At 55.6% G+C, this 23,348-nt stretch overlaps 1 protein-coding gene across 1 annotated transcript; it reads left to right on the plus strand.

Moving 5' to 3' along the window:
- Positions 1-303: 303 nt before the first annotated feature.
- EIF3G (eukaryotic translation initiation factor 3 subunit G) lies at positions 304-23,130 on the plus strand. Its single transcript, XM_064700903.1, has 11 exons — positions 304-400; positions 1,510-1,559; positions 3,232-3,324; positions 4,863-4,955; positions 8,170-8,196; positions 10,762-10,895; positions 15,584-15,773; positions 18,438-18,545; positions 20,999-21,135; positions 21,843-21,949; positions 23,037-23,130. Exons 1-11 carry the CDS (start codon positions 381-383, stop codon positions 23,050-23,052), a joined length of 975 nt encoding a protein of 324 aa, XP_064556973.1. The 5' UTR covers positions 304-380; the 3' UTR covers positions 23,053-23,130.
- The last annotated feature ends 218 nt before the right edge of the window (positions 23,131-23,348 follow it).

Below are 23,348 nucleotides of genomic sequence, written 5' to 3' on the forward strand. Positions count from 1 at the left end.
TCCCCTCCCTCCACGCTCTCTGTGCTGCTCCAATCTCCCCTCAGGGCCCGGCCCCTCTCCCCCATTTTTATCGCATTGTACCCAACCGCCCCCGCGGCCGCTTTGTACAAGGTGCAACTCGATACTTTATGTAGTTTTTATATGTTGTAATATTTCTTCAAATAAATCGCGCCTATAAGTTATAAACAATTAAAACCAAATTTTCTGCGCCGCGCTACGAGTAGGCCGCAATCCCCATGGCTGCGTTGCTTAGCAACCGCTTCCCGCCATGCCTCGCGCGGGGGCGCTTCCCGCCTTCCCCCCGTCGGAAGTGACGCGCGCGGGCCGGAAGTGGCGCGCGGCCTTTCCGTTGGGGCGGCGTGAGGGCGGCGGTGGCGGCGATGCCGACCGGGGACTACGAGTGAGGGCGGGAGCGGGACCGGGAGCGGGAACCGGGATGGAAGCCGGGAGCGGGAACCGGGATTGGGGCCGGGAACCGGGATTGGGGCCTGGAACCGGGTTTGGGGCCGGGATGGGGTTTTGAGGTGGATCGAGAGCGGCGGCGGCGGCGTCGGGCCTGTGGCCGTGTGAGGGGACCGGGAGCGGGAACCGGGATTGGGGCCGGGAACCGGGATTGAGGCCGCAGAGGGGTTTTGAGGTGGATCGAGAGCGGCGGCGGCGGCGTCGGGCCTGTGGCCGTGTGAGGGGAACGGGAACCGGGGTTGGGATCGGGGGTGGGAACCGGGAGCGGGATCGGGAATGGGAACCGGGACTCGGGGATGGGAACCGGGAGCGGGATCGGGATTGGGAACCGGGAACCGGGGTTGGGGTCGGCAGCCGGGATCGGGGATGGGAACCGGGATCGGGGCCCGGCTGTGGGGCCCGGTCGGGCCCGGGTCGGTGTCCCGGAGGTGCCGGTCGGGCCCGGTTCGGTGTCCCGGAGGTCCCGGTTGGGGTCCCGGGGGGTTCGGGCGGGGCCGTGGCCGTGAGGGGAAGGGGGGGGGACGACAGAGGGACCCTGAGGGTGGCACCGGGACAGGAAGGTGGCACCGAAAGGGCACCGGGATCTGACATTGACACTGGAGGGGACAGAGACAGGAGGGGACCTGAGGGTGGCACTGGGTGGCACAGGGACAGGAGGGTGGCACAGGAGGGGACAGAGGGACCCTGAGGGTGGCACCAGAACATGAGGGGCCCCCAAGACGGGACAGGGACACCTGAGGGCGGCACAGGAGGGCACAGGGACACCTGAGGGTGGCACTGGGACCCTGAGGGTGGCACTGGGACCCTGAGGGTGGCACAGGAGGGCACAGGGACACCTGGGGGTGGCACAGGAGGGCACAGGGACACCTGAGGTGGCACCAGCGGGGACAGAGGGACAGGAGGGACCCTGAGGTTGGCACTGGGTGGCACAGGAGGGGACAGAGGGACCCTGAGGGTGGCACAGGTGTCACCTGGGGGTGGCACAGGGACACCTGGGGGTGGCACAGGGTGGCACCGGTGTCACCCGAGGCCGTTGTGTCCCCACAGCTCCAAGCCCAGCTGGGCTGACCAGGTGGAGGAGGAGGGAGGAGAGGATGGTGAGTGACAGTGGGAACACCTAGGGTGGCACCGGGCACACCTGGCACACCTGGGGGGTGGCATCTGGCACATCTGGGACGCCAATCAGGGGTGGCATCTGTGGCACTTGTCACACCTGTGGCATCTGTCACACCTGTGGCACCTGTTGGGGTGGCACCTGGGACACCTGTCAGGGGTGGCACCTGTGGTACCTGGCACACCTGGGACACCTGTGGGGAATGGCACCTGTCACAGCTGGCATTGGTGCCACCTGGGACACCTATCAGGGATGGCACCTGGGACACTTGGGACACCTGTCAGGGGTGGCACCTGTCACACCCGTCATTGGTGCCACCTGTTACACCTGTCACACCTGGCATTGGTGTCACACCTGGTATTGGTGCCACCTGTCACACCTGTGGGACCTGTCAGTCATTGGTGCCACCTGTCACACTTGTCACACCTGGCATTGGTCACACCTGGCATTGGTGCCACCTGTCACACCTGGCATTAGTGCCACCTGTCACATCTGTCACATCTGGCATTGGTGCCACCTGTCTCACCTATCACACCTGGCATTGGTGCCACACCTGGCATTGGTGCCACCTGTCACACCTGGCATTAGTGCCACCTGTCACATCTGTCACATCTGGCATTGGTGCCACCTGGCATTGGTGCCACCTGTTACATCTGTCACACCTGGCATTGGTGCCACCTGTCACACCTGGCATTGGTGTCACACCTGGCATTGGTCACACCTGGCATTGGTGTCACACCTGGCATTGGTGCCACACCTGGCATTGGTGTCACACCTGTCACACTGGGTCACCTGAGCTCAGGTGAGCTGTACCTGAGCCCAGGCGTGTCCGTCTGTCCGTCCCAGACAAGGTGACCCAGGTGAGTTTGCTTGTGCCCAGGTGAGCATTACCTGAGCTCAGGTGTGTCCGTCCGTCTGTCTGTGTGTCCGTCTGTCCGTCCCAGACAAGGTGGGGTTCCCTGAGGGTTCCCTGAGCTCAGGTGTGTCCGTCTGTCTGTCTGTGTGTCCGTCTGTCTGGCCCAGACAAGGTGGGGTTCCCTGGGGGTTCCCTGAGCTCAGGTCTGTCTGTGTGTCCGTCTGTCCGTCCCAGACAAGGTGGGGTTCCCTGAGGGTTCCCTGAGCTCAGGTGTGTCCGTGTGTCCGTCTGTCCGTCCCAGACAAGGTGGGGTTCCCTGAGCTCAGGTGTGTCCGTCTGTCCGGCCCAGACAAGGTGGGGTTCCCTGAGGGTTCCCTGAGCTCAGGTGTGTCCGTCTGTCTGTCTGTGTGTCCGTCTGTCCGTCCCAGACAAGGTGGGGTTCCCTGAGGGTTCCCTGAGCTCAGGTGTGTCCGTCTGTCTGTCTGTGTGTCCGTCTGTCCGTCCCAGACAAGGTGGGGTTCCCTGAGGGTTCCCTGAGCTCAGGTGTGTCCGTCTGTCCGTCTGTCTGGCCCAGACAAGGTGGGGTTCCCTGGGGGTTCCCTGAGCTCAGGTGTGTCCGTGTGTCCGTCTGTCCGTCCCAGACAAGGTGGGGTTCCCTGGGGGTTCCCTGAGCTCAGGTGTGTCCGTCTGTCTGTCTGTGTGTCCGTCTGTCTGTCCCAGACAAGGTGGGGTTCCCTGAGGGTTCCCTGAGCTCAGGTGTGTCCGTGTGTCTGTCTGTGTGTCCGTCTGTCCGTCCCAGACAAGGTGATCACCTCGGAGCTCCTCAAGGATCTGCCCCTGCCCGGTGTCCTGGGAGGCCCCAACAGCGCCGAGGCCGAGCTGCTGAAGGGAGGTGAGAGGGGACGGGGAGGGGACGGGGACACACCTGGGACACACCTGGGACACACCTGGGACACACCTGGGGACAGGGACACACCTGGGACACACCTGGGACAGTGACACACCTGGGGACACACCTGGGACACACCTGGGACAGTGACAGTGACACACCTGGGGGACAGTGACACACCTGGGACACACCTGGGACAGTGACACACCTGGGACAGTGACACACCTGGGGAGTGACACACCTGGGACACAGCTGGGGACAGTGACACACCTGGGACACACCTGGGACACACCTGGGGAGTGACACACCTGGGACACAGCTGGGACACAGCTGGGGACAGGGACACACCTGTGACACACCTGGGACACACCTGGGACAGTGACAGTGACACACCTGGGGAGTGACAGCGACACACCTGGGGACAGGGACACACCTGGGACAGTGACACACCTGGGACACTGACACACCTGGGACACACCTGGGACACACCTGGGGAGTGACACACCTGGGACACACTTGGGACACACCTGGGACACACCTGGGACACACCTGGGGACAGGGACACACCTGGGACACACTTGGGACACACCTGGGACACACCTGGGACAGTGACACACCTGGGGACACACCTGGACAGTGACACACCTGGGGACACACCTGGGACACACCTGGGCACACCTGGGACACACCTGGGGACAGGGACACACCTGGGACACACCTGGGGAGTGACAGGGACACACCTGGGACACACCTGTGACACACCTGTGACACAGGGACACACCTGGACAGTGACACACCTGGGGACAGGGACACACCTGGGACACACCTGGGGACAGGGACACACCTGGGACACACCTGGGACACACCTGGGACACACCTGGGACACACCTGGACAGTGACACACCTGGGGACAGGGACACACCTGGGCACACCTGGGGACAGGGACACACCTGGGGAGTGACAGGGACACACCTGGGACACACCTGGGGACAGTGACACACCTGGGGATAGTGACACACCTGGGACAGTGACACACCTGGGGAGTGACACACCTGGGGACAGGGACACACCTGGGACACACCTGTGACACACCTGGGGACAGGGACACACCTGGGACACACCTGTGACACACCTGTGACACACCTGGGGACAGGGACACACCTGGGACACACCTGGGGAGTGACACACCTGGGACACACCTGGACAGTGACACACCTGGGGGACAGTGACACACCTGGGGGACAGTGACACACCTGGGACACACCTGGGGAGTGACACACGTGGGGACAGGTGGGGACACCTGAGGAAACACATGGGGACAGCTGGGGACACATCTGACACACCTGGGGAGTGTCACACCTGGGGACATTTGGGGACACACCCGTATCACACCTGTGTCACACCCATGTCACACCCGTGTCTCTCCTGTGATGTCACACCCGTGTTGCGCCTGTGATGTCACACCCGTGATGTCACACCCGTGATGTCACACCTGTGATGTCACACCCGTGATGTCACACCCGTGTCCCGCCTGTCCCCAGGTCCCCTCCCCCCCCCCAAGGAGGTCGTCAATGGCAACATCAAAACGGTGACGGAGTACCGCGAGGAGGAGGACGGGCGCAAGGTCAAGGTGGGCACCAAAACGGGCACCTGAACCCCAAAATTGGCACCTGAACCCCAAAATTGGCACCTCTGAACCCCAGGTTTGACACCTGAACCCCAAATTTGGCACCTGAACCCCAAAATTGGCACCTTCGGACCCCAAAATTGGCACCTCTGAACCCCAGGATTGACCCCTGAACCCCAAATCTGGCACCTGAGCCCCAAAATTGGCACCTGAACCCCAAATCTGGCATCTCTGAACCCCAAAATTGGCACCTGAACCCCAAATTTGGCACCTCTGAACCCCAAAATTGGCACCTGAACCCCAAAATTGGCACCTCTGAACCCCAAATTTGGCACCTTCGGACCCCAAAATTGGCACCTGAACCTCAAAATTGGCACCTCTGAACCCCAAGTTTGGCACCTGAACCCCAAATTTGGCACCTGAACCCCAAATTTGGCACCTGAACCTCAAAATTGGCACCTCTGGACCCCAAAATTGGCACCTCTGAATCCCAAAATTGGCACCTCTGGACCCCAAAATTGGCACCTGAACCCCAAAATTGGCACCTCTGAACCCCAAATTTGGCACCTCTGAACCCCAAAATTGGCACCTCTGAATCCCAAAATTGGCACCTGAACCCCAAATTTGGCACCTCTGGACCCCAAAATTGGCACCTCTGAACCCCAAAATTGGCAACTGAACCCCAAATCTGGCACCTGAGCCTCGAATTTGGCACCTGAACCCCAAAATTGGCACCTCTGGACCCCAAAATTGGCACCTGAACCCCAAATCTGGCATCTCTGAACCCCAAAATTGGCACCTGAACCCCAGGTTTGACACCTGAACCCCAAATTTGGCACCTTCGGACCCCAAAATTGGCACCTGAACCTCAAAATTGGCACCTGAACCCCAAAATTGGCACCTCTGGACCCCAAATTTGGCACCTCTGGACCCCAAAATTGGCACCTCTGAACCCCAAATTTGGCACCTGAGCCCCAAAATTTGGCTTTTAAGAGATTCAGGTGCTCCAGGAATTCCCAAATTTGGGATTTTTGGGACTTCAGATCCTCCAGGAATTCCCAAAATTTTGTTGATTATTTTTTGGGACTTCAGATCCTCCAGAATTCCCAAATTTGGGATTTTTGGGACTAGATCTCCAGGAATTCCCAAATTTTGGGATTTTTTTGGGATCAGATGCTCCAGGAATTCCCAAATTTGGGATTTTTGGGGATCAAGTGCTCCAGGAATTCCCAAATTTGGGATTTTTGGGGCTTCAGATCCTCCAGGAATTCCCAAATTTGGGATTTTTGGGGCTTCAGATCCTCCAGGAATTCCCAAATTTGGGATTTTTTGGGATCAAGTGCTCCAGGAATTCCCAAATTTGGGATTTTTTGGGATCGGGTATTGCAAGAATTCCCAAATTTGTAACTGGTGGACCCCAAATTTGGGAATTTTTGGGGATCAGATGCTCCAGGAATTCCCAAATTTGGGATTTTTGGGGCTTCAGATCCTCCAGGAATTCCCAAATTTGGGATTTTTTGGGATCAGATGCTCCAGGAATTCCCAAATTTGGGATTTTTTGGGATCGGGTATTGCAAGAATTCCCAAATTTGTAATGGGGACCCCAAATTTGGGATTTTTTTGGGATCAGATGCTCCAGGAATTCCCAAATTTGGAATTTTTGGGATCAGATCCTCCAGGAATTCCCAAATTTGGGATTTTTTTGGGATCAGATGCTCCAGGAATTCCCAAATTTGGGATTTTTGGGATCAGATCCTCCAGGAATTCCCAAATTTGGGATTTTTGGGACTTCAGATCCTCCAGGAATTCCCAAATTTGGGATTTTTTTGGGATCAGATGCTCCAGGAATTCCCAAATTTGGGATTTTTTGGGATCAGATCCTCCAGGAATTCCCAAATTTGGGATTTTTGGGACTTCAGATCTCCAGGAATTCCACTTAATTTTGGGATTTTTTGGGATCAGATGCTCCAGGAATTCCCAAATTTGGGGATTTTTGGGGCTTCAGATCTCCAGGAATTCCCAAATTTGGGATTTTTTGGGATCGGGTATTGCAAGAATTCCCAAATTTGTAACTGGTGGACCCCAAATTTGGGAATTTTTGGGGATCAGCTGCTCCAGGAATTCCCAAATTTGGGATTTTTGGGATCAGATCCTCCAGGAATTCCCAAATTTGGGATTTTTTTGGGATCAGATCCTCCAGGAATTCCCAAATTTGGGATTTTTGGGATCGGATTGCCCAAGAATTCCCAAATTTATGTAACTGGGACCCCAAATTTGGGAATTTTTGGGGATCAGATGCTCCAGGAATTCCCAAATTTGGGATTTTTTGGATCAGATGCCTCCAGGAATTCCCAAATTTGGGATTTTTGGGGATCAGATGCTCCAGGAATTCCCAAATTTGGGATTTTTGGGATCAGATCCTCCAGGAATTCCCAAATTTGGGATTTTTGGGATCAGATGCTCCAGGAATTCCCAAATTTGGGATTTTTGGGGCTTCAGATCCTCCAGGAATTCCCAAATTTGGGATTTTTTGGGATCAAGTGCTCCAGGAATTCCCAAATTTGGGATTTTTTTGGGATCAGATGCTCCAGGAATTCCCAAATTTGGAATTTTTGGGATCAGATCCTCCAGGAATTCCCAAATTTGGGATTTTTTTGGGATCAGATGCTCCAGGAATTCCCAATTTGGGATTTTTGGGGTCAGATCCTCCAGGAATTCCCAATTTTGGGATTTTTTTGGGATCAGATGCTCCAGGAATTCCCAAATTTGGGATTTTTGGGATCAGATCCTCCAAGGAATTCCCAAATTTGGGATTTTTGGGATCAGATGCTCCAGGAATTCCCAAATTTGGGATTTTTGGGAATTTCAGATCCTCCAGGAATTCCCAATTTTGGGATTTTTTTGGGATCAGATGCCTCCAGGAATTCCCAAATTTGGGATTTTTGGGATCAGATGTCAGGAATTCCACAATTTGGGATTTTTGGGGCTCGACCTCCAAGAATTCCAAATTTGGGATTTTGGACTCAGAAACCTCCAGGAATTCCCCAAAGTTGGGATTATATGGGACTTAACATTGGGATTTATTTGGGATCAAATAACCAGGAATCCAAAATTTGGGATATTTGGGACTTAAGATCTCGCAGGAATCCAATTGGGAAATTTGGGAAATATTTGGAATTTCAAGCCATTCCGCATTTAATCGCCCAGAATCAATCCGAAAGTTCGGTCGGACCGCAAAAGCCCAAGGCGTGGCCGGCAAAGGTTGGGGAAAAATGGGAAAAAAATGGGAAAAATGGGAAAAAATGGGGAAAAAATGGGAAAAAAATGGGGGAAAAATGGGAAAAGAATGGGGGAAAAATGGGGAAAAAATGGGGGAAAAATGGGAAAAGAATGGGGGAAAAATGGGGAAAAAGGAAAAAATGGGGGAAAAATGGGAAAAAAATGGGAAAAAAATGGGAAAAAATGGGGAAAAAATGGGAAAAAATGGGGAAAAAAATGGGAAAAAATGGGAAAAAAATGGGGAAAAATATGAAAAAATGGGAAAAAAATGGGGGAAAAATGGGGGAAAAATGGGAAAAAAATGGGGAAAAAATGGGGAAAAAAATGGGGAAAAAAATGGGGAAAAAATGGGAAAAATGGGAAAAGAATGGGGGAAAAAATGGGGAAAAAAATGGGGAAAAAAGGGAAAAAAATGGGGAAAAAATGGGGAAAAATGGGAAAAAAATGGGGGAAAAAATGGGGAAAAAATGGGAAAAAATGGGAAAAAAATGGGGGGAAAAATGGGAAAAAAATGGGAAAAGAATGGGGGAAAAAATGGGAAAAAAATGGGGGAAAAAATGGGAAAAGAATGGGGGAAAAAATGGGGAAAAAAATGGGGGAAAAAATGGGAAAAATGGGAAAAGAATGGGGGAAAAAATGGGGAAAAAAATGGGGAAAAAAATGGGAAAAGAATGGGAAAAAAATGGGGAAAAAATGGGAAAAATGGGAAAAGAATGGGGGAAAAAATGGGGAAAAAAATGGGGGAAAAAATGGGGAAAAATGGGAAAAATGGGAAAAGAATGGGGGAAAAAATGGGGAAAAAAATGGGGAAAAAAGGGAAAAAAATGGGGGAAAAATGGGGAAAAAATGGGGAAAAATGGGAAAAGAATGGGGGAAAAAATGGGGAAAAAATGGGAAAAAATGGGAAAAAAATGGGGAAAAAATGGGAAAAATGGGAAAAAATAGGGGAAAAAATGGGGAAAAAATGGGGAAAAAATGGGGAAAAAATGGGGAAAAAATGGGAAAAGAATGGGGAAAAATGGGGAAAAAATGGGAAAAATGGGAAAAAATGGGGAAAAAATGGGAAAAATGGGAAAAAAATGGGAAAAAATGGGGAAAATGGTAAAAGAATGGGGGAAAAATGGGATTAAAATGGGAAAAATGGGGAAAAACGGGATTAAAATGGGGGGAAAATGGGATTAAAATGGAATTAAATGGGATAAAATGGGATTAAAATGTGATTTAAATGGGATAAAATGGGATTAAAATGGAGGAAATGTGATTAAAATGGGGGAAATGTGATTAAAATGGGGGAAAAATGGGATTAAAATGGGGGAAAATGGGATTGAAATGGGATAAAATGGGATTTAAATGGGGAAAACTGGATTATAGTGGGGAAAATGGGATTAAAATGGGGAAAATGGGAATGGGCAGACTAGATTGGGAAATGGGATTTAAATGGGATTGGGAATGGGGAAATGGGATTTGGAATGGGGAAAAATGGGATTTACTTGGGAATGGGAAAAATGGGATTTACCTGGGAATGGGATTGGGAAAAATGGGATTTAGCTGAAAAAAAATGGGATTTGGAATGGGAAAATAGGATTTACTTGGGAATGGGAAAAAGGGGATTTAGCTGGAAATGGGATTGGGAATGGGAAAAATGGGATTTACTTGGGAATGGGAAAAATGGGATTTAGCTGGGAAAAATGGGATTGGGAAAAAATGGGAACAGGAAAAATGGGATTGGGAAAAAATGGGATTTACCTGGGAATAGGAAAAATGGGATTTACCTGGGAAAATGGGATTGGGAATGGGAAAAATGGGATTTACTTGGGAATGGGATTGGGAAAAATGGGATTTAGCTGGGAATAGGAAAAATGGGATTTACCTGGGAAAATGGGAATGGGGAAAATGGGATTTAGCTGGGGATGGAAAATGGAATTTACCTGGGAAAAACAGGATTGGGAATGGGAAAAATGGGATTTACTTGGGAATGGGATTGGGAAAAATGGGATTTAGCTGGGATTGGGAAAAATGGGATTGGGAATGGGAAAATAGGATTTACTTGGGAATGGGAAAAATGGGATTTAGCTGGAAAAAATGGGATTGGGAAAATGGGAACAGGAAAAATGGGATTTACCTGGGAAAAATGGGATTTACCTGGGAAAAACAGGATTGGGAATGGGAAAAATGGGATTTACTTGGGAAAGGGATTGGGAAAAATGGGATTGGGAAAAAATGGGATTAACCTGGGATTGGGAAAAATGGGATTTACCTGTGAAAATGGGATTGGGAAAAATGGGATTTACCTGGGGATGGAAAATGGAATTTACCTGGGAAAAACAGGATTGGGAATGGGAAAAATGGGATTTACTTGGGAATGGGATTGGGAAAAATGGGATTTAGCTGGGATTGGGAAAAATGGGATTGGGAATGGGAAAATAGGATTTACTTGGGAATGGGAAAAATGGGATTTACCTGGGGATGGGAAACGGGATTTGGGTGTTCCCACCAGAACCAGGCTGGAATCCCGAATTTCCCGGGATTTTCAGGAATTTCCCGTTTCCCCCCCCAATCCCAGAACTGGAAGAAATTTGGGAATTCCGAGTTCGACGCCCCCGGGCCCAACGTGGCCACGACGACCGTGAGCGACGACGTCTTCATGACCTTCATCACCAGCAAGGAGGTACGGCCCCAAAATGTGCCCAGGTGTGCCCAAAATGTGCCCAGGTGTGCCCCAAAAATGGCCCCAGGTGTGCCCCAAAATGTGCCCAGGTGTGCCCCAAAAATGGCCCCAGGTGTGCCCCAAAATGTGCCCAGGTGTGACCAAAGTGTGCCCAGGTGTGCCCAAAGTGTGCCCAGGTGTGCCCAGGTGTGCCCAAAGTGTGCCCAGGTGTGCCCCAAAATGGCCCCAGGTGTGCCCCAAAAGTGTGCCCAAGGGTGCCCCAAAATGGCCCCAGGTGTGCCCAGAAATGTGCCCAAGGGTGCCCCAAAAGTGTCCCCAGGTGTGCCCAAAAATGGCCCCAGGTGTGCCCCAAAATGTGCCCAGGTGTGCCCCAAAATGGCCCCAGGTGTGCCCCAAAAATGTGCCCAGGTGTGCCCCAAAAGTGGCCCCAGGTGTGCCCCAAAATGTGCCCAGGTGTGCCCAAAAATGGCCCCAGGTGTGCCCCAAAAGTGGCCCCAGGTGTGCCCCAAAATGTGCCCAGGTGTGCCCAAAATGTGCCCAGGTGTGCCCCAAAAATGGCCCCAGGTGTGCCCCAAAAGTGTCCTCAGGTGTGCCCAGAAATGTGCCCAGGTGTGCCCCAAAAGTGGCCCCAGGTGTGCCCAAAATGTGCCCAGGTGTGCCCCAAAAGTGTGCCCAGGTGTGCCCCAAAAATTTCCTCAGTGTGCCCCAGAAATGGCCCCAGGTGTGCCCAGAAATGTGCCCAGGTGTGCCCAAAAAATATCCTCAGGTGTGCCCCAAAAATGTGCCCAAGGGTGCCCAAAAATGGCCCCAGGTGTGACCAAAAATGGCCCCAGGTGTGCCCCAAAAGTGTCCTCAGGTGTGCCCCAAGTGTGCTCCGGTGTGCCCCAAAATGGCCCCAGGTGTGCCCCAAAATGTGCCCAGGTGTGCCCCAAAATGGCCCCAGGTGTGCCCCAAAATGTGCCCAGGTGTGCCCAAAAGTGGCCCCAGGTGTGCCCCAAAATGTGCCCAGGTGTGCCCAAAATGTGCCCAGGTGTGCCCCAAAATGTGCCCAGGTGTGCCCAAAAATGGCCCCAGGTGTGCCCCAAAAATGGCCCCAGGTGTGCCCAAAATGTGCCCAGGTGTGCCCCAAAATGTGCCCAGGTGTGCCCCAAAAATGGCCCCAGGTGTGCCCCAAAAGTGTCCTCAGGTGTGCCCCAAAATGTGCCCAGGTGTGCCCCAAAATGTGCCCAGGTGTGCCCAAAAAAGGCCCCAGGTGTGCCCCAAAAATGTGCCCAGGTGTGCCCCAAAAGTGTGCCCAGGTGTGCCCCAAAAATGTGCCCAGGTGTGCCCCAAAAGTGTCCCCAGGTGTGCCCAAAATGTGCCCAGGTGTGCCCCAAAATGGCCCCAGGTGTGCCCCAAAAATGGCCCCAGGTGTGCCCCAAGTGTGCCCCAAAAATGGCCCCAGGTGTGCCCCAAAAATGTGCCCAGGTGTGCCCCAAAAATGCCCCAAAATGGCCCCAGGTGTGTCCCAAAAATATCCTCAGGTGTGCCCCAAGTGTGCCCCAAAAATGGCCTCAGGTGTGCCCAGAAATGTGCCCAGGTGTGCCCCAAAATGGCCCCAGGGGTGCCCCAAGTGTGCCCCGGTGTGCCCCAAAATGGCCCCAGGTGTGCCCCAAAAATGGCCCCAGGTGTGCCCAGAAATGGCCCCAGGTGTGCCCCAAAATGTGCCCAGGTGTGCCCAAAAATGGCCCCAGGTGTGCCCCAAAAATGTGCCCAGGTGTGCCCCAAAAATGGCCCCAGGTGTGCCCAGAAATGGCCCCAGGTGTGTCCCCACCTGTCCCACCACAGGACCTGAACTGCCAGGAGGAGAAGAACCCCAGGAACATCTCTAGGTGTGCCCCATGAACATCTCTAGGTGTGCCCCATAACCACGTGTGTTATCAGGGAGCTCCAGGGTTGTCCCAACTGTCCCCAGGTTTCTCCAGCTGTCCCCAGGTGTCCCCAGGTGCGCCCAGGTGTGTCTCCATGCAGAACCTGAATTGAGAGAAGAAGGAGAACCCCATGAACATCTCTAGGTGTTCCCCATAACCACGTGTGTTATCAGGGAGCTCCAGGGTTGTCCCAGGTTTCTCCAGGTGTCCATAGCTGTCCCCAGGTGTCCATAGCTGTCCCCAGGTGTCCCCAGGTGTGTCCCCACCTGTCCCTTTGTAGGACCTGAACTGGCAGGAGGAGGAGAACCCCATGAACATCTCTAGGTGTGCCCCATAATCACGTGTGTCTGTAGGTGGTCATCAGAGAGGTCCAGGTTTCTCCAGGTGTCCCCAGGTGTCCCCAGGTGCACTCAGGTGTGTCTCCATGTCTCCATGCAGGACCTGAACTGCCAGGAGAAGAACCCCATGAACATCTCTAGGTGTTCCCCATAACCACGTGTGTCTGTAGGTGGTTATCAGAAAGGTCCAGGTGTCCATAGCTGTCCCCAGGTGTCCCCAGGTGTGTCCCCACCTGTCCCTTTGTAGGACCTGAACTGGCAGGAGGAGGAGAACCCCATGAACATCTCTAGGTGTGCCCCATAATCACGTGTGTCTGTAGGTGGTCATCAGAGAGGTCCAGGTTTCTCCAGGTGTCCCCAGGTGTCCCCAGGTGTCCCCAGGTGCGCTCAGGTGTCTCCATGTCTCCATGCAGGACCTGAACTGCCAGGAGAAGAACCCCATGAACATCTCTAGGTGTTCCCCATAACCACGTGTGTCTGTAGGTGGTTATCAGAAAGGTCCAGGTGTCCATAGCTGTCCATAGCTGTCTCCAGGTGTCTCCAGGTGTCCCCAGGTCTGCTCGGGTGTCCCCAGGTGTGCTCAGGTGTGTCCCCACCTGTCCCACCACAGGACCTGAACTGCCAGGAGGAGAAGAACCCCAGGAACATCTCTAGGTGTTCCCCATGAACATCTCTAGGTGTGCCCCATAACCACGTGTGTTATCAGGGAGCTCCAGGGTTGTCCCAGGTGTCCCCAGATTTCTCCAGGTGTCCCCAGGTGTCCCCAGGTGCACTCAGGTGTGTCTCCGTGCAGGACCTGAACTGCCAGGAGGAGAAGAACCCCAGGAACAGCTCTAGGTGTGCCCCATGAACATCTCTAGGTGTTCCCTGTAACCACGTGTGTCTCTAGGTGGTTATCAGAAAGGTCCAGGTGTCTCCAGGTTTCTCCAGGTGTCCCCAGGTGTCCCCAGGTGTGTCCCCACCTGTCCCACCACAGGACCTGAACTGCCAGGAGGAGAAGAACCCCAGGAACATCTCTAGGTGTGCCCCATAACCACGTGTGTTATCAGGGAGCTCCAGGGTTGTCCCAGGTTTCTCCAGCTGTCCCCAGGTGTCTTCAGGTGTCCCCAGGTCTGCTCAGGTGTCCCCAGGTGTACTCAGGTGTGTCTCCATGCAGGACCTGAACTGCCAGGAGGAGAAGAACCCCAGGAACATCTCTAGGTGTTCCCCATAACCACGTGTGTCCATAGCTGTCCCCAGGTGTCCCCAGGTGTGTCCCCACCTGTCCCACCACAGGACCTGAACTGGCAGGAGGAGGAGGACCCCAGGAACATCTGTAGGTGTTCCCCATGAACATCTCTAGGTGTGCCCCATAACCACGTGTGTTATCAGGGAGCTCCAGGGTTGTCCCAGGTGTCTCCAGGTGTGCCCAGGTGCACTCAGGTGTGTCTCCATGCAGAACCTGAATTGAGAGAAGAAGGAGAACCCCAGGAACATCTCTAGGTGTTCCCCATAACCACGTGTGTTATCAGGGAGCTCCAGGGTTGTCCCAGGTTTCTCCAGGTGTCCACAGCTGTCCCCAGGTGTCCTCAGGTGTGTCCCCACCTGTCCCACCACAGGACCTGAACTGCCATGAGCAGAAGAACCCCAGGAACATCTCTAGGTGTTCCCCATAACCACGTGTGTTATCAGGGAGCTCCAGGGTTGTCCCAGGTGTCCCCAGGTTTCTCCAGCTGTCCCCAGGTGTCCCCAGGTGTCCCCAGGTGCACTCAGGGGTGTCTCCGTGCAGGACCTGAACTGCCAGGAGGAGAAGAACCCCAGGAACAGCTCTAGGTGTGCCCCATGAACATCTCTAGGTGTTCCCTGTAACCACGTGTGTCTCTAGGTGGTTATCAGAAAGGTCCAGGTGTCTCCAGGTTTCTCCAGGTGTCCCCAGGTCTGCTCGGGTGTCCCCACCTGTCCCACCACAGGACCTGAACTGCCAGGAGGAGAAGAACCCCAGGAACATCTCTAGGTGTGCCCCATAACCACGTGTGTTATCAGGGAGCTCCAGGTTGTCCCAGGTTTCTCCAGCTGTCCCCAGGTGTCTTCAGGTGTCCCCAGGTCTGCTCAGGTGTCCCCAGGTGTCCCCAGGTGTGTCTCCATGCAGGACCTGAACTGCCAGGAGGAGAAGAACCCCATGAACATCTCTAGGTGTTCCCCATGAACATCTCTAGGTGTTCCCCGTAACCACGTGTGTCCATAGCTGTCCCCAGGTGTCCCCAGGTGTGTCCCCACCTGTCCCACCACAGGACCTGAACTGGCAGGAGGAGGAGGACCCCAGGAACATCTCTAGGTGTGCCCCATAACCACGTGTGTTATCAGGGAGCTCCAGGGTTGTCCCAGCTGTCCCCAGGTTTCTCCAGCTGTCCCCAGGTGTCCCCAGGTGTGCTCAGGTGTGTCCCCACCTGTCCCACCACAGGACCTGAACTGCCAGGAGGAGGAGGACCCCATGAACAAGCTCAAGGGCCAGAAGATCGTCTCGTGCCGCATCTGCAAGGGCGACCACTGGACCACGCGCTGCCCCTACAAGGACACGCTGGGGCCCATGCAGAAGGAGCTGGCCGAGCAGCTGGGGCTGTCCACCGGCGAGAAGGAGAAGCTCCCTGGAGGTGGGACTCCAAAATTTGGTTCTTTTGGGTTTTTTGGGGGTTTTTTGGGGATTTTTCCCATTTTTTTATGGTTACATAGACCCCAAGGTCACCATGGTGGCCCCATGGTGGTGGTGGCCCCATGTGAGATCTGCTGGGGCTGTCCACCAGCGAGAAGGAGAAGCTCCCTGGAGGTGGGACCCCAAAATTTGGTTCTTTTGGTTTTTTTGGGGATTTTTTCCCATTTTTTATGGTTACATAGATCCCAAGGTCACCATGGTGGTGGTGGCCCCATGTGAGATCTGCTGGGGCTGTCCACCGGCGAGAAGGAGAAGCTCCCTGGAGGTGGGACCCCAAAATTTGGTTCTTTTGGGTTTTTTGGGGTTTTTTCCCTCATTTTTCCCATTTTTGTACCATTCTGGTGGCCCCAAGGTCACCGTGGTGGCCCCAAGGTGGCCCCATTGTGGTGGCCCCATGTGAGATGTGCTGGGGCTGTCCACCGGCGAGAAGGAGAAGCTCCCTGGAGGTGGGACTCCAAAATTTGGTTCTTTTGGGTTTTTTGGGAATTTTTTCCCGTTTATTTGAGGTTACATAGACCCCAAGGTCACCAATGGTGGTGGTGGCCCCATGTAGGATCTGCTGGGGCTGTCCACCGGCGAGAAGGAGAAGCTCCTTGGAGGTGGGACCCCAAAATTTGGTTCTTTTGGTTTTTTTGGGGATTTTTTCCCATTTTTTATGGTTACATAAACCCCATGGTCACCATGGTGGTGGTGGCCCCATGTGAGATCTGCTGGGGCTGTCCACCGGCGAGAAGGAGAAGCTCCCTGGAGGTGGGACTCCAAAATTTGGTTCTTTTGGGTTTTTTGGGTTTTTTTCCCTCATTTTTCCCATTTTTGTACCATTCTGGTGGCCCCAAGGTCACCGTGGTGGCCCCATGTGAGATCTGCTGGGGCTGTCCACCGGCGAGAAGGAGAAGCTCCTTGGAGGTGGGACTCCAAAATTTGGTTCTTTTGGGTTTTTGGGGGATTTTTGGGAATTTTTTCCCATTTTTTATGGTTACATAGACCCCAAGGTGGCCCCATGGTGGTGGTGGCCCCATGTGAGATCTGCTGGGGCTGTCCACCAGCGAGAAGGAGAAGCTCCTTGGAGGTGGGACTCCAAAATTTGGTTCTTTTGGGTTTTTTGGGGTTTTTTCCCTCATTTTTCCCATTTTTGTACCATTCTGGTGGCCCCAAGGTCACTGTGGTGGCCCCATTGTGGTGGCCCCGTGCAGAAGGATCTGCTGGGGTTCTCCATGGTGGAAAAGGAAGAACTTCCTGAAGGTGGGACCCCATATTTTGGTTCTTTCGGGGATTTTTCCTGTTTCTTTCCCATTTTTTATGGTTACATAGACCCCATGGTCACAATGGTGGTGGTGGCCCCATGTGAGATCTGCTGGGGCTGTCCACCGGCGAGAAGGAGAAGCTCCCTGGAGGTGGGACTCCAAAATTTGGTTCTTTGGGGTTTTTGGGGGATTTTTGGGGATTTTTCCCATTTTTTATGGTTACATAGACCCCATGGTGGCCCCATGGAGAAGGATCTGCTGGGGTTGTTCCTCACCTGTCCCTGTCCCCTCACCTGTGTCCCACCCGTGTCACACCTGTGTCACACCTGTGTCACACCCGTGTCACACCTGTGTCACACACCTGTGTCACACCTGTGTCACACCTGTGTCACACCTGTGTCACACCTGTGTCACACCCGTGTCACACCTGTCCCATCTGTGTCACACCTGTGTCACACCTGTCACACACCTGTGTCACACCTGTGTCACACCCGTGTCACACCTGTCACACCTGTGTCACACCTGTGTCACACCCGTGTCACACCCGTGTCACACCTGTGTCACACCTGTCACACCTGTGTCACACCTGTCACACCTGTCACACACCCGTGTCACACCTGTGTCACACCTGTCACACACCTGTGTCACACCTGTGTCACACCCGTGTCACACCTGTCACACCTGTGTCACACCTGTCACACCTGTCACACCTGTGTCACACCTGTGTCACACCTGGGTCACACCTGGGTCACACCTGGGTCACACCTGGGTCACACCTGTGTCACCCCTGTCCCATCTGTGTCACACCTGTCACACCTGTGTCACACCTGTGTCACACCGTGTCACACCTGTGTCACACCTGTCACACACCTGTGTCACACCTGTGTCACACCCGTGTCACACCTGTCACACCTGTGTCACACCTGTCACACCTGTGTCACACCTGTCACACCTGTGTCACACCTGTGTCACACCTGGGTCACACCTGGGTCACACCTGGGTCACCCCTGTCACACCTGTGTCACACCTGTGTCCCACCTGTGTCACACCTTTCACACCCATGTCCCCACCTGTGTCACACCCGTGTCACACCTGTGTCACACCTGTGTCACACCTGTGTCACACCTGTCACACCTGTGTCACACCCGTGTCACACCCGTGTCACACCTGTCTCACACCTGTCACACCCGTGTCCCACCCGTGTCACACCTGTCACACCTGTCTCACACCTGTCACACACCTGTGTCACACCTGTGTCACACCTGTCACACCTGTCACACCCGTGTCCCACCCGTGTCACACCTGTCTCACACCTGTCACACCTGTGTCCCACCCATGTCACACCTGTGTCCCCCCTGCAGAGCCCGAGCCCGTGGCCGCCCAGGTGAGCAAGACGGGCAAGTACGTCCCGCCCAGCCTGAGGGACGGTGCCAGCCGGCGTGGGGAGTCCATGCAGCCCAACCGCAGGGGTGAGGGCACACCTGGCACACCTGGGCACACCTGGGGAGGGTAAAACACACCTGGGGAGGGCTAAAAACACACCTGGGCACACCTGGGGACACCTGGGGAGGGTAACAACACACCTGGGTTACACCTGGCACACCTGGGGCACACCTGAGGGACGGTGCCAGCCGGCGCGGGGAGTCCATGCAGCCCAACCGCAGGGGTGAGGGCACACCTGGCACACCTGGGCACACCTGGGATACACCTGGGATACACCTGGGCACACCTGGGGAGGGTAACAACACACCTGGGCACACCTGGGGAGGGTAACAACACGCCTGGGTTACACCTGGGATACACCTGGGATACACCTGGGCACACCTGGGGAGGGTAACAACACACCTGGCACACCTGGGGAGGGTTAAACACACCTGGGGAGGGTAACAACACACCTGGGTTACACCTGGGCACACCTGGGATACACCTGGGCACACCTGGGGAGGGTAACAACACACCTGGGATACACCTGGGTTACACCTGGGTTACACCTGGGCACACCTGGGGCACACCTGGGGGCATCTGAGGGCACCTGAGAACACCTGGGGAGGGTAAAACACACCTGGGGCACACCTGGGGGCACCTGGGATACACCTGGGGAGGGTAAAACACACCTGGGCACACCTGGGGGCATCTGAGCACACCTGGGGAGGGTAACAACACACCTGGGGTACACCTGGGCACACCTGGGGGCACCTGAGGGCACCTGGGCACACCTGGGGAGGGTAACAACACACCTGGGGCACACCTGGGCACACCTGGGGAGGGTAACAACACACCTGGGTTACACCTGGGCACACCTGGGGCACACCTGGGCACATGGGAGGTAACAACACACCTGGGGCCACCTGGGTCACACCTGCTGGGCACACCTGGGCACACCTGGGGGGTAACACACTGGGACAACCTGGCACACCTGGGCACACCTGGGCACACCTGGGGAGGGTAACAACACACCTAGGGCACACCTGGGGAGCTTTTAGGGACACCTGGGGACACCTGAGGGACTCTGGGTGAAACCTGGGGGAGAAAAAAACACACCTGGGGACACCTGGGACACATCTGGGGACACCTGGGACACATCTGGGGACACCTGGGACAATTGGGACACCTGGGACATCACCTTGGGGACACCTGGGACACACTGGGACACTGGCACATCCTGGGGGCTTTGGGACACCTGGGGCCTGGACACTCTGGGGAACCTTGGATCACACTGGGGGTTTTTGGTGACACACCTGGGTGGCTTTGGGAGCACCTGGGACACCTGGGGGACATTGGGGAAACTGTACACACCTGGGCAACTGGACACTGACCTGGGACACCTGGGGTGGTTAACACTCTTGGGGACTCTGGACTACCTGGATGGTTTTTGGGGACACCTGGGGACACCTGGGACACACCCGGAGGTACCTGGGGGGCTTTTGGGAACACCTGGGGTCTCTGGGCATACCTGGGGACACCTGGGTGGTTTTTGGGGACACCTGGGTGGCTTCTGGTCATACCAGGGGGTCTCTGGGCATACCTGGGGACACCTGGGTGGTTTTTGAGGACATCCTGGGGACTATTGGGACCCCTGGGGGCTCTGGGGACCTGAGACATTTGGGGATACCTGGGGAACACCTTTTGGGACATCTGGTGGTCTTGGTACACCTGGAGGTACACCTGGGACACACCTGGAGAGCTCTGGGGACACCTGGGGGTCTCTGGGAATACCTGGGGATACCTGGGTGGTTTTTGGGGACACCTTGGACACACCTGGGGGGACACCTGGGACACACTCGGGACACACCTGGTGAGTTCTTGGGGACACCTGGGGGTCTCTGGGATACCTGGCATACCTGGATGGTTTTTGGGACACCTGGGTGGCTTTGGGGACACCTGGCACATGGGGGCCTGGGGACACCTGGGACACACTGGGTGGTTTTTGGTCACACCTGGGTGGCTTTTGGGGACACCTGGGTGGTTTTTGGTCACACCTGGGTGGCTTTGGGGACACCTGGGTGGTTTTTGGAGACACCTGGGGACCTGGATGGTTTCTGGGGACACCTGGGGCTTTGGTCACACCTGGGTGGTTTTTGGTCACACCTGGGTGGCTCTGGGGACACCTGGGTGGCTCTGGGGACACCTGGGTGGTTTTTGGTCACACCTGGGTGGCTCTGGGGACACCTGGGTGGTTTTTGGTCACACCTGGGTGGTTTTTGGTCACACCTGGGTGGCTTTTGGTCACACCTGCATGGTTTTTGGGGACACCTGGGTGGTTTTTGGGGACACCTGGGTGGTTTTTGGGGACACCTGGGTGGTTTTTGGGGACACCTGGGTGGTTTTTGGGGACCCCTGGGTGGTTTTTGGGGACCCCTGGGTGGTTTCTGGGCACCCCTGAGGTGCCCCCAGCCTCACCTGTCCCCCTGTCCGTCCGTAGCCGATGACAACGCCACCATCCGCGTCACCAACCTGTCGGAGGACACGCGCGAGACCGACCTGCAGGAGCTGTTCCGGCCCTTCGGCTCCATCTCGCGCATCTACCTGGCCAAGGACAAGACCACGGGCCAGTCCAAGGTGGGCACGGGCACGGGGGGCGCCCGGGTGGGCCCGGGTGTGTGCCCAGGTGTGCCCCTGGGTGTGTGCCCGGGTGTGCCCCTGGGTGTGCCCAGGTGTGCACACTGAGCCAGGTGTGCCCCTGGGTGTGCCCAGTGAGCCGTGTGCCCAGGTGTGCCCCTGGGTGTGCCCAGGTGTGCACACTGAGCCAGGTGTGCCCGGGTGTGCACCTGGGTGTGCCCAGGTGTGTCTGAGTGTGCACACTGAGCCAGGTGTGCCCAGGTGTGCCCTTGGGTGTGCCCAGGTGTGCCTGAGTGTACCCGGGTGTGCCCCTGGGTGTGCCCGGGTGTGCCCAGGTGTGCCCTTGGGGTGTGCCCGGTGTGCACCCTGAGCGGGTGTGCCCAGGTGTGCCCTTGGGTGTGCCCAGGTGTGCCTGGGTGTACCCGGGTGTGCCCCTGGGTGTGCCCGGGTGTGCCCAGGTGTGCACACTGAGCCGGGTGTGCCCAGGTGTGCCCCTGGGTGTGCCCAGGTGTGTGCCCAGGTGTGCACACTGACCCGTGTGTGTGCCCGGGTGTGCCCCTGGGTGTGCCCGGGTGTGCCCCTGGGTGTGCCTAGGTGTGCCTGGGTGTGCCCAGGTGTGTGTCCAGGTGTGCACACTGAGCCGGGTGTGCCCCTGGGTGTGCCAGCTGTGCCCAGCTGTGCCCGCTGACCCCGCTGTGTCTCCCCAGGGTTTTGCCTTCATCAGCTTCCACCGGCGCGAGGACGCCGCCAGAGCCATCGCGGGCGTGTCCGGCTTCGGCTACGACCACCTGATCCTCAACGTGGAGTGGGCAAAGTGGGTACACACCTGGGCACACACCTGGGCACATTCATCCATGGGGTTACAGTCACCTGATCCTGAACGTGGAGTGGGCAAAGTGGGTACACACCTGGGCACACACCTGGGCACACACCTGGGCACACCTGGGGGGTTACACCCACCTGATCCTCAACGTGGAGTGGGCAAAGTGGGTACACACCTGGGCACACCTGGGCACACCTGGGCACACCTGGGGGGTTACACTCACCTGATCCTCAACGTGGAGTGGGCAAAGTGGGTACCTGGGCACACCTGGGACATACCTGGGGACACACCTGGGTACATCTGGGTTACACCAGGACACAACTGGGCACACCTGGCACATGTGGGGCACACCTAAATAACACCAGGACACACCTGGGCACACCTGGGTACACATGAGACACACCTGGGCACTCATATGGGCACACCTGGGGCACACCTGGGCACACCTGGGTTACACCAGGACACAACTGGGCACACTTGGGACACACCTGGGCACACCTGGCACATGTGGGGCACACCTAAATAACACCAGGACGTACCTGGGCACACCTGGGTATACACGAGACACACCTGGGCACTCATATGGGCACACCTGGCACACCTGGGGCACACCCGGGCACTCATGGGCACACCTGGGACATACCTGGGGACACACCTGGGTACACGCGAGACACACCTGGGCACTCATATGGGCACACCTGGGTTACACCAGGACACACATGGGCACTCATATGGGCACACCTGGGCACACCTGGCACATGTGGGGCACACCTGGGTTACACCAGGACACACCTGGGCACACCTGGCACATGTGGGGCACACCTGGGTTACACCTGGGCACACCTGGCACATGTGGGGCACACACCTGGGTTACACCTGGGCACACTTGGGACACACCTGGGCACACCTGGCACATGTGGGGCACACCTAAATAACACCAGGACATACCTGGGCACACCTGGGCACACTTGGGACACACCTGGGCACACCTGGCACATGTGGGGCACACCTGGGCACACCTGGGCACTTATATGGGCACACCTGGGCATCTCTGAGCTCTCCCTTCTCCTCCCTGCAGGCCCTCGACCAACTGAGCGGCTCCAGTGGATCCCAGTCTGGCCCAGTTCATCCCAGTTCATCCCAGTTCAATAAAGCTCTGGGTTCTGGCATCACCCCTGCCCCAGGATTTTTTGGGGGGAAAAAATGGGATTTTGGAAAAAAAATGGGAATTTTGGAAAAAAATGGGAATTTTGGGGTAGAAAAATGGGAATTTTGGGGTAGAAAAATGGGAATTTTGGGATAGAAAAATGGGGATTGTGGGGTAGAAAAATGGGGATTGTGGGGTAGAAAAATGGGAATTTTGGGGTAGAAAAATGCGGAATTTTAGGAT

Source organism: Zonotrichia leucophrys, unplaced genomic scaffold (genome assembly GCF_028769735.1).
Source record: "Zonotrichia leucophrys gambelii isolate GWCS_2022_RI unplaced genomic scaffold, RI_Zleu_2.0 Scaffold_254_75358, whole genome shotgun sequence".
Taxonomy (NCBI): Eukaryota; Metazoa; Chordata; class Aves; order Passeriformes; family Passerellidae; genus Zonotrichia; species Zonotrichia leucophrys.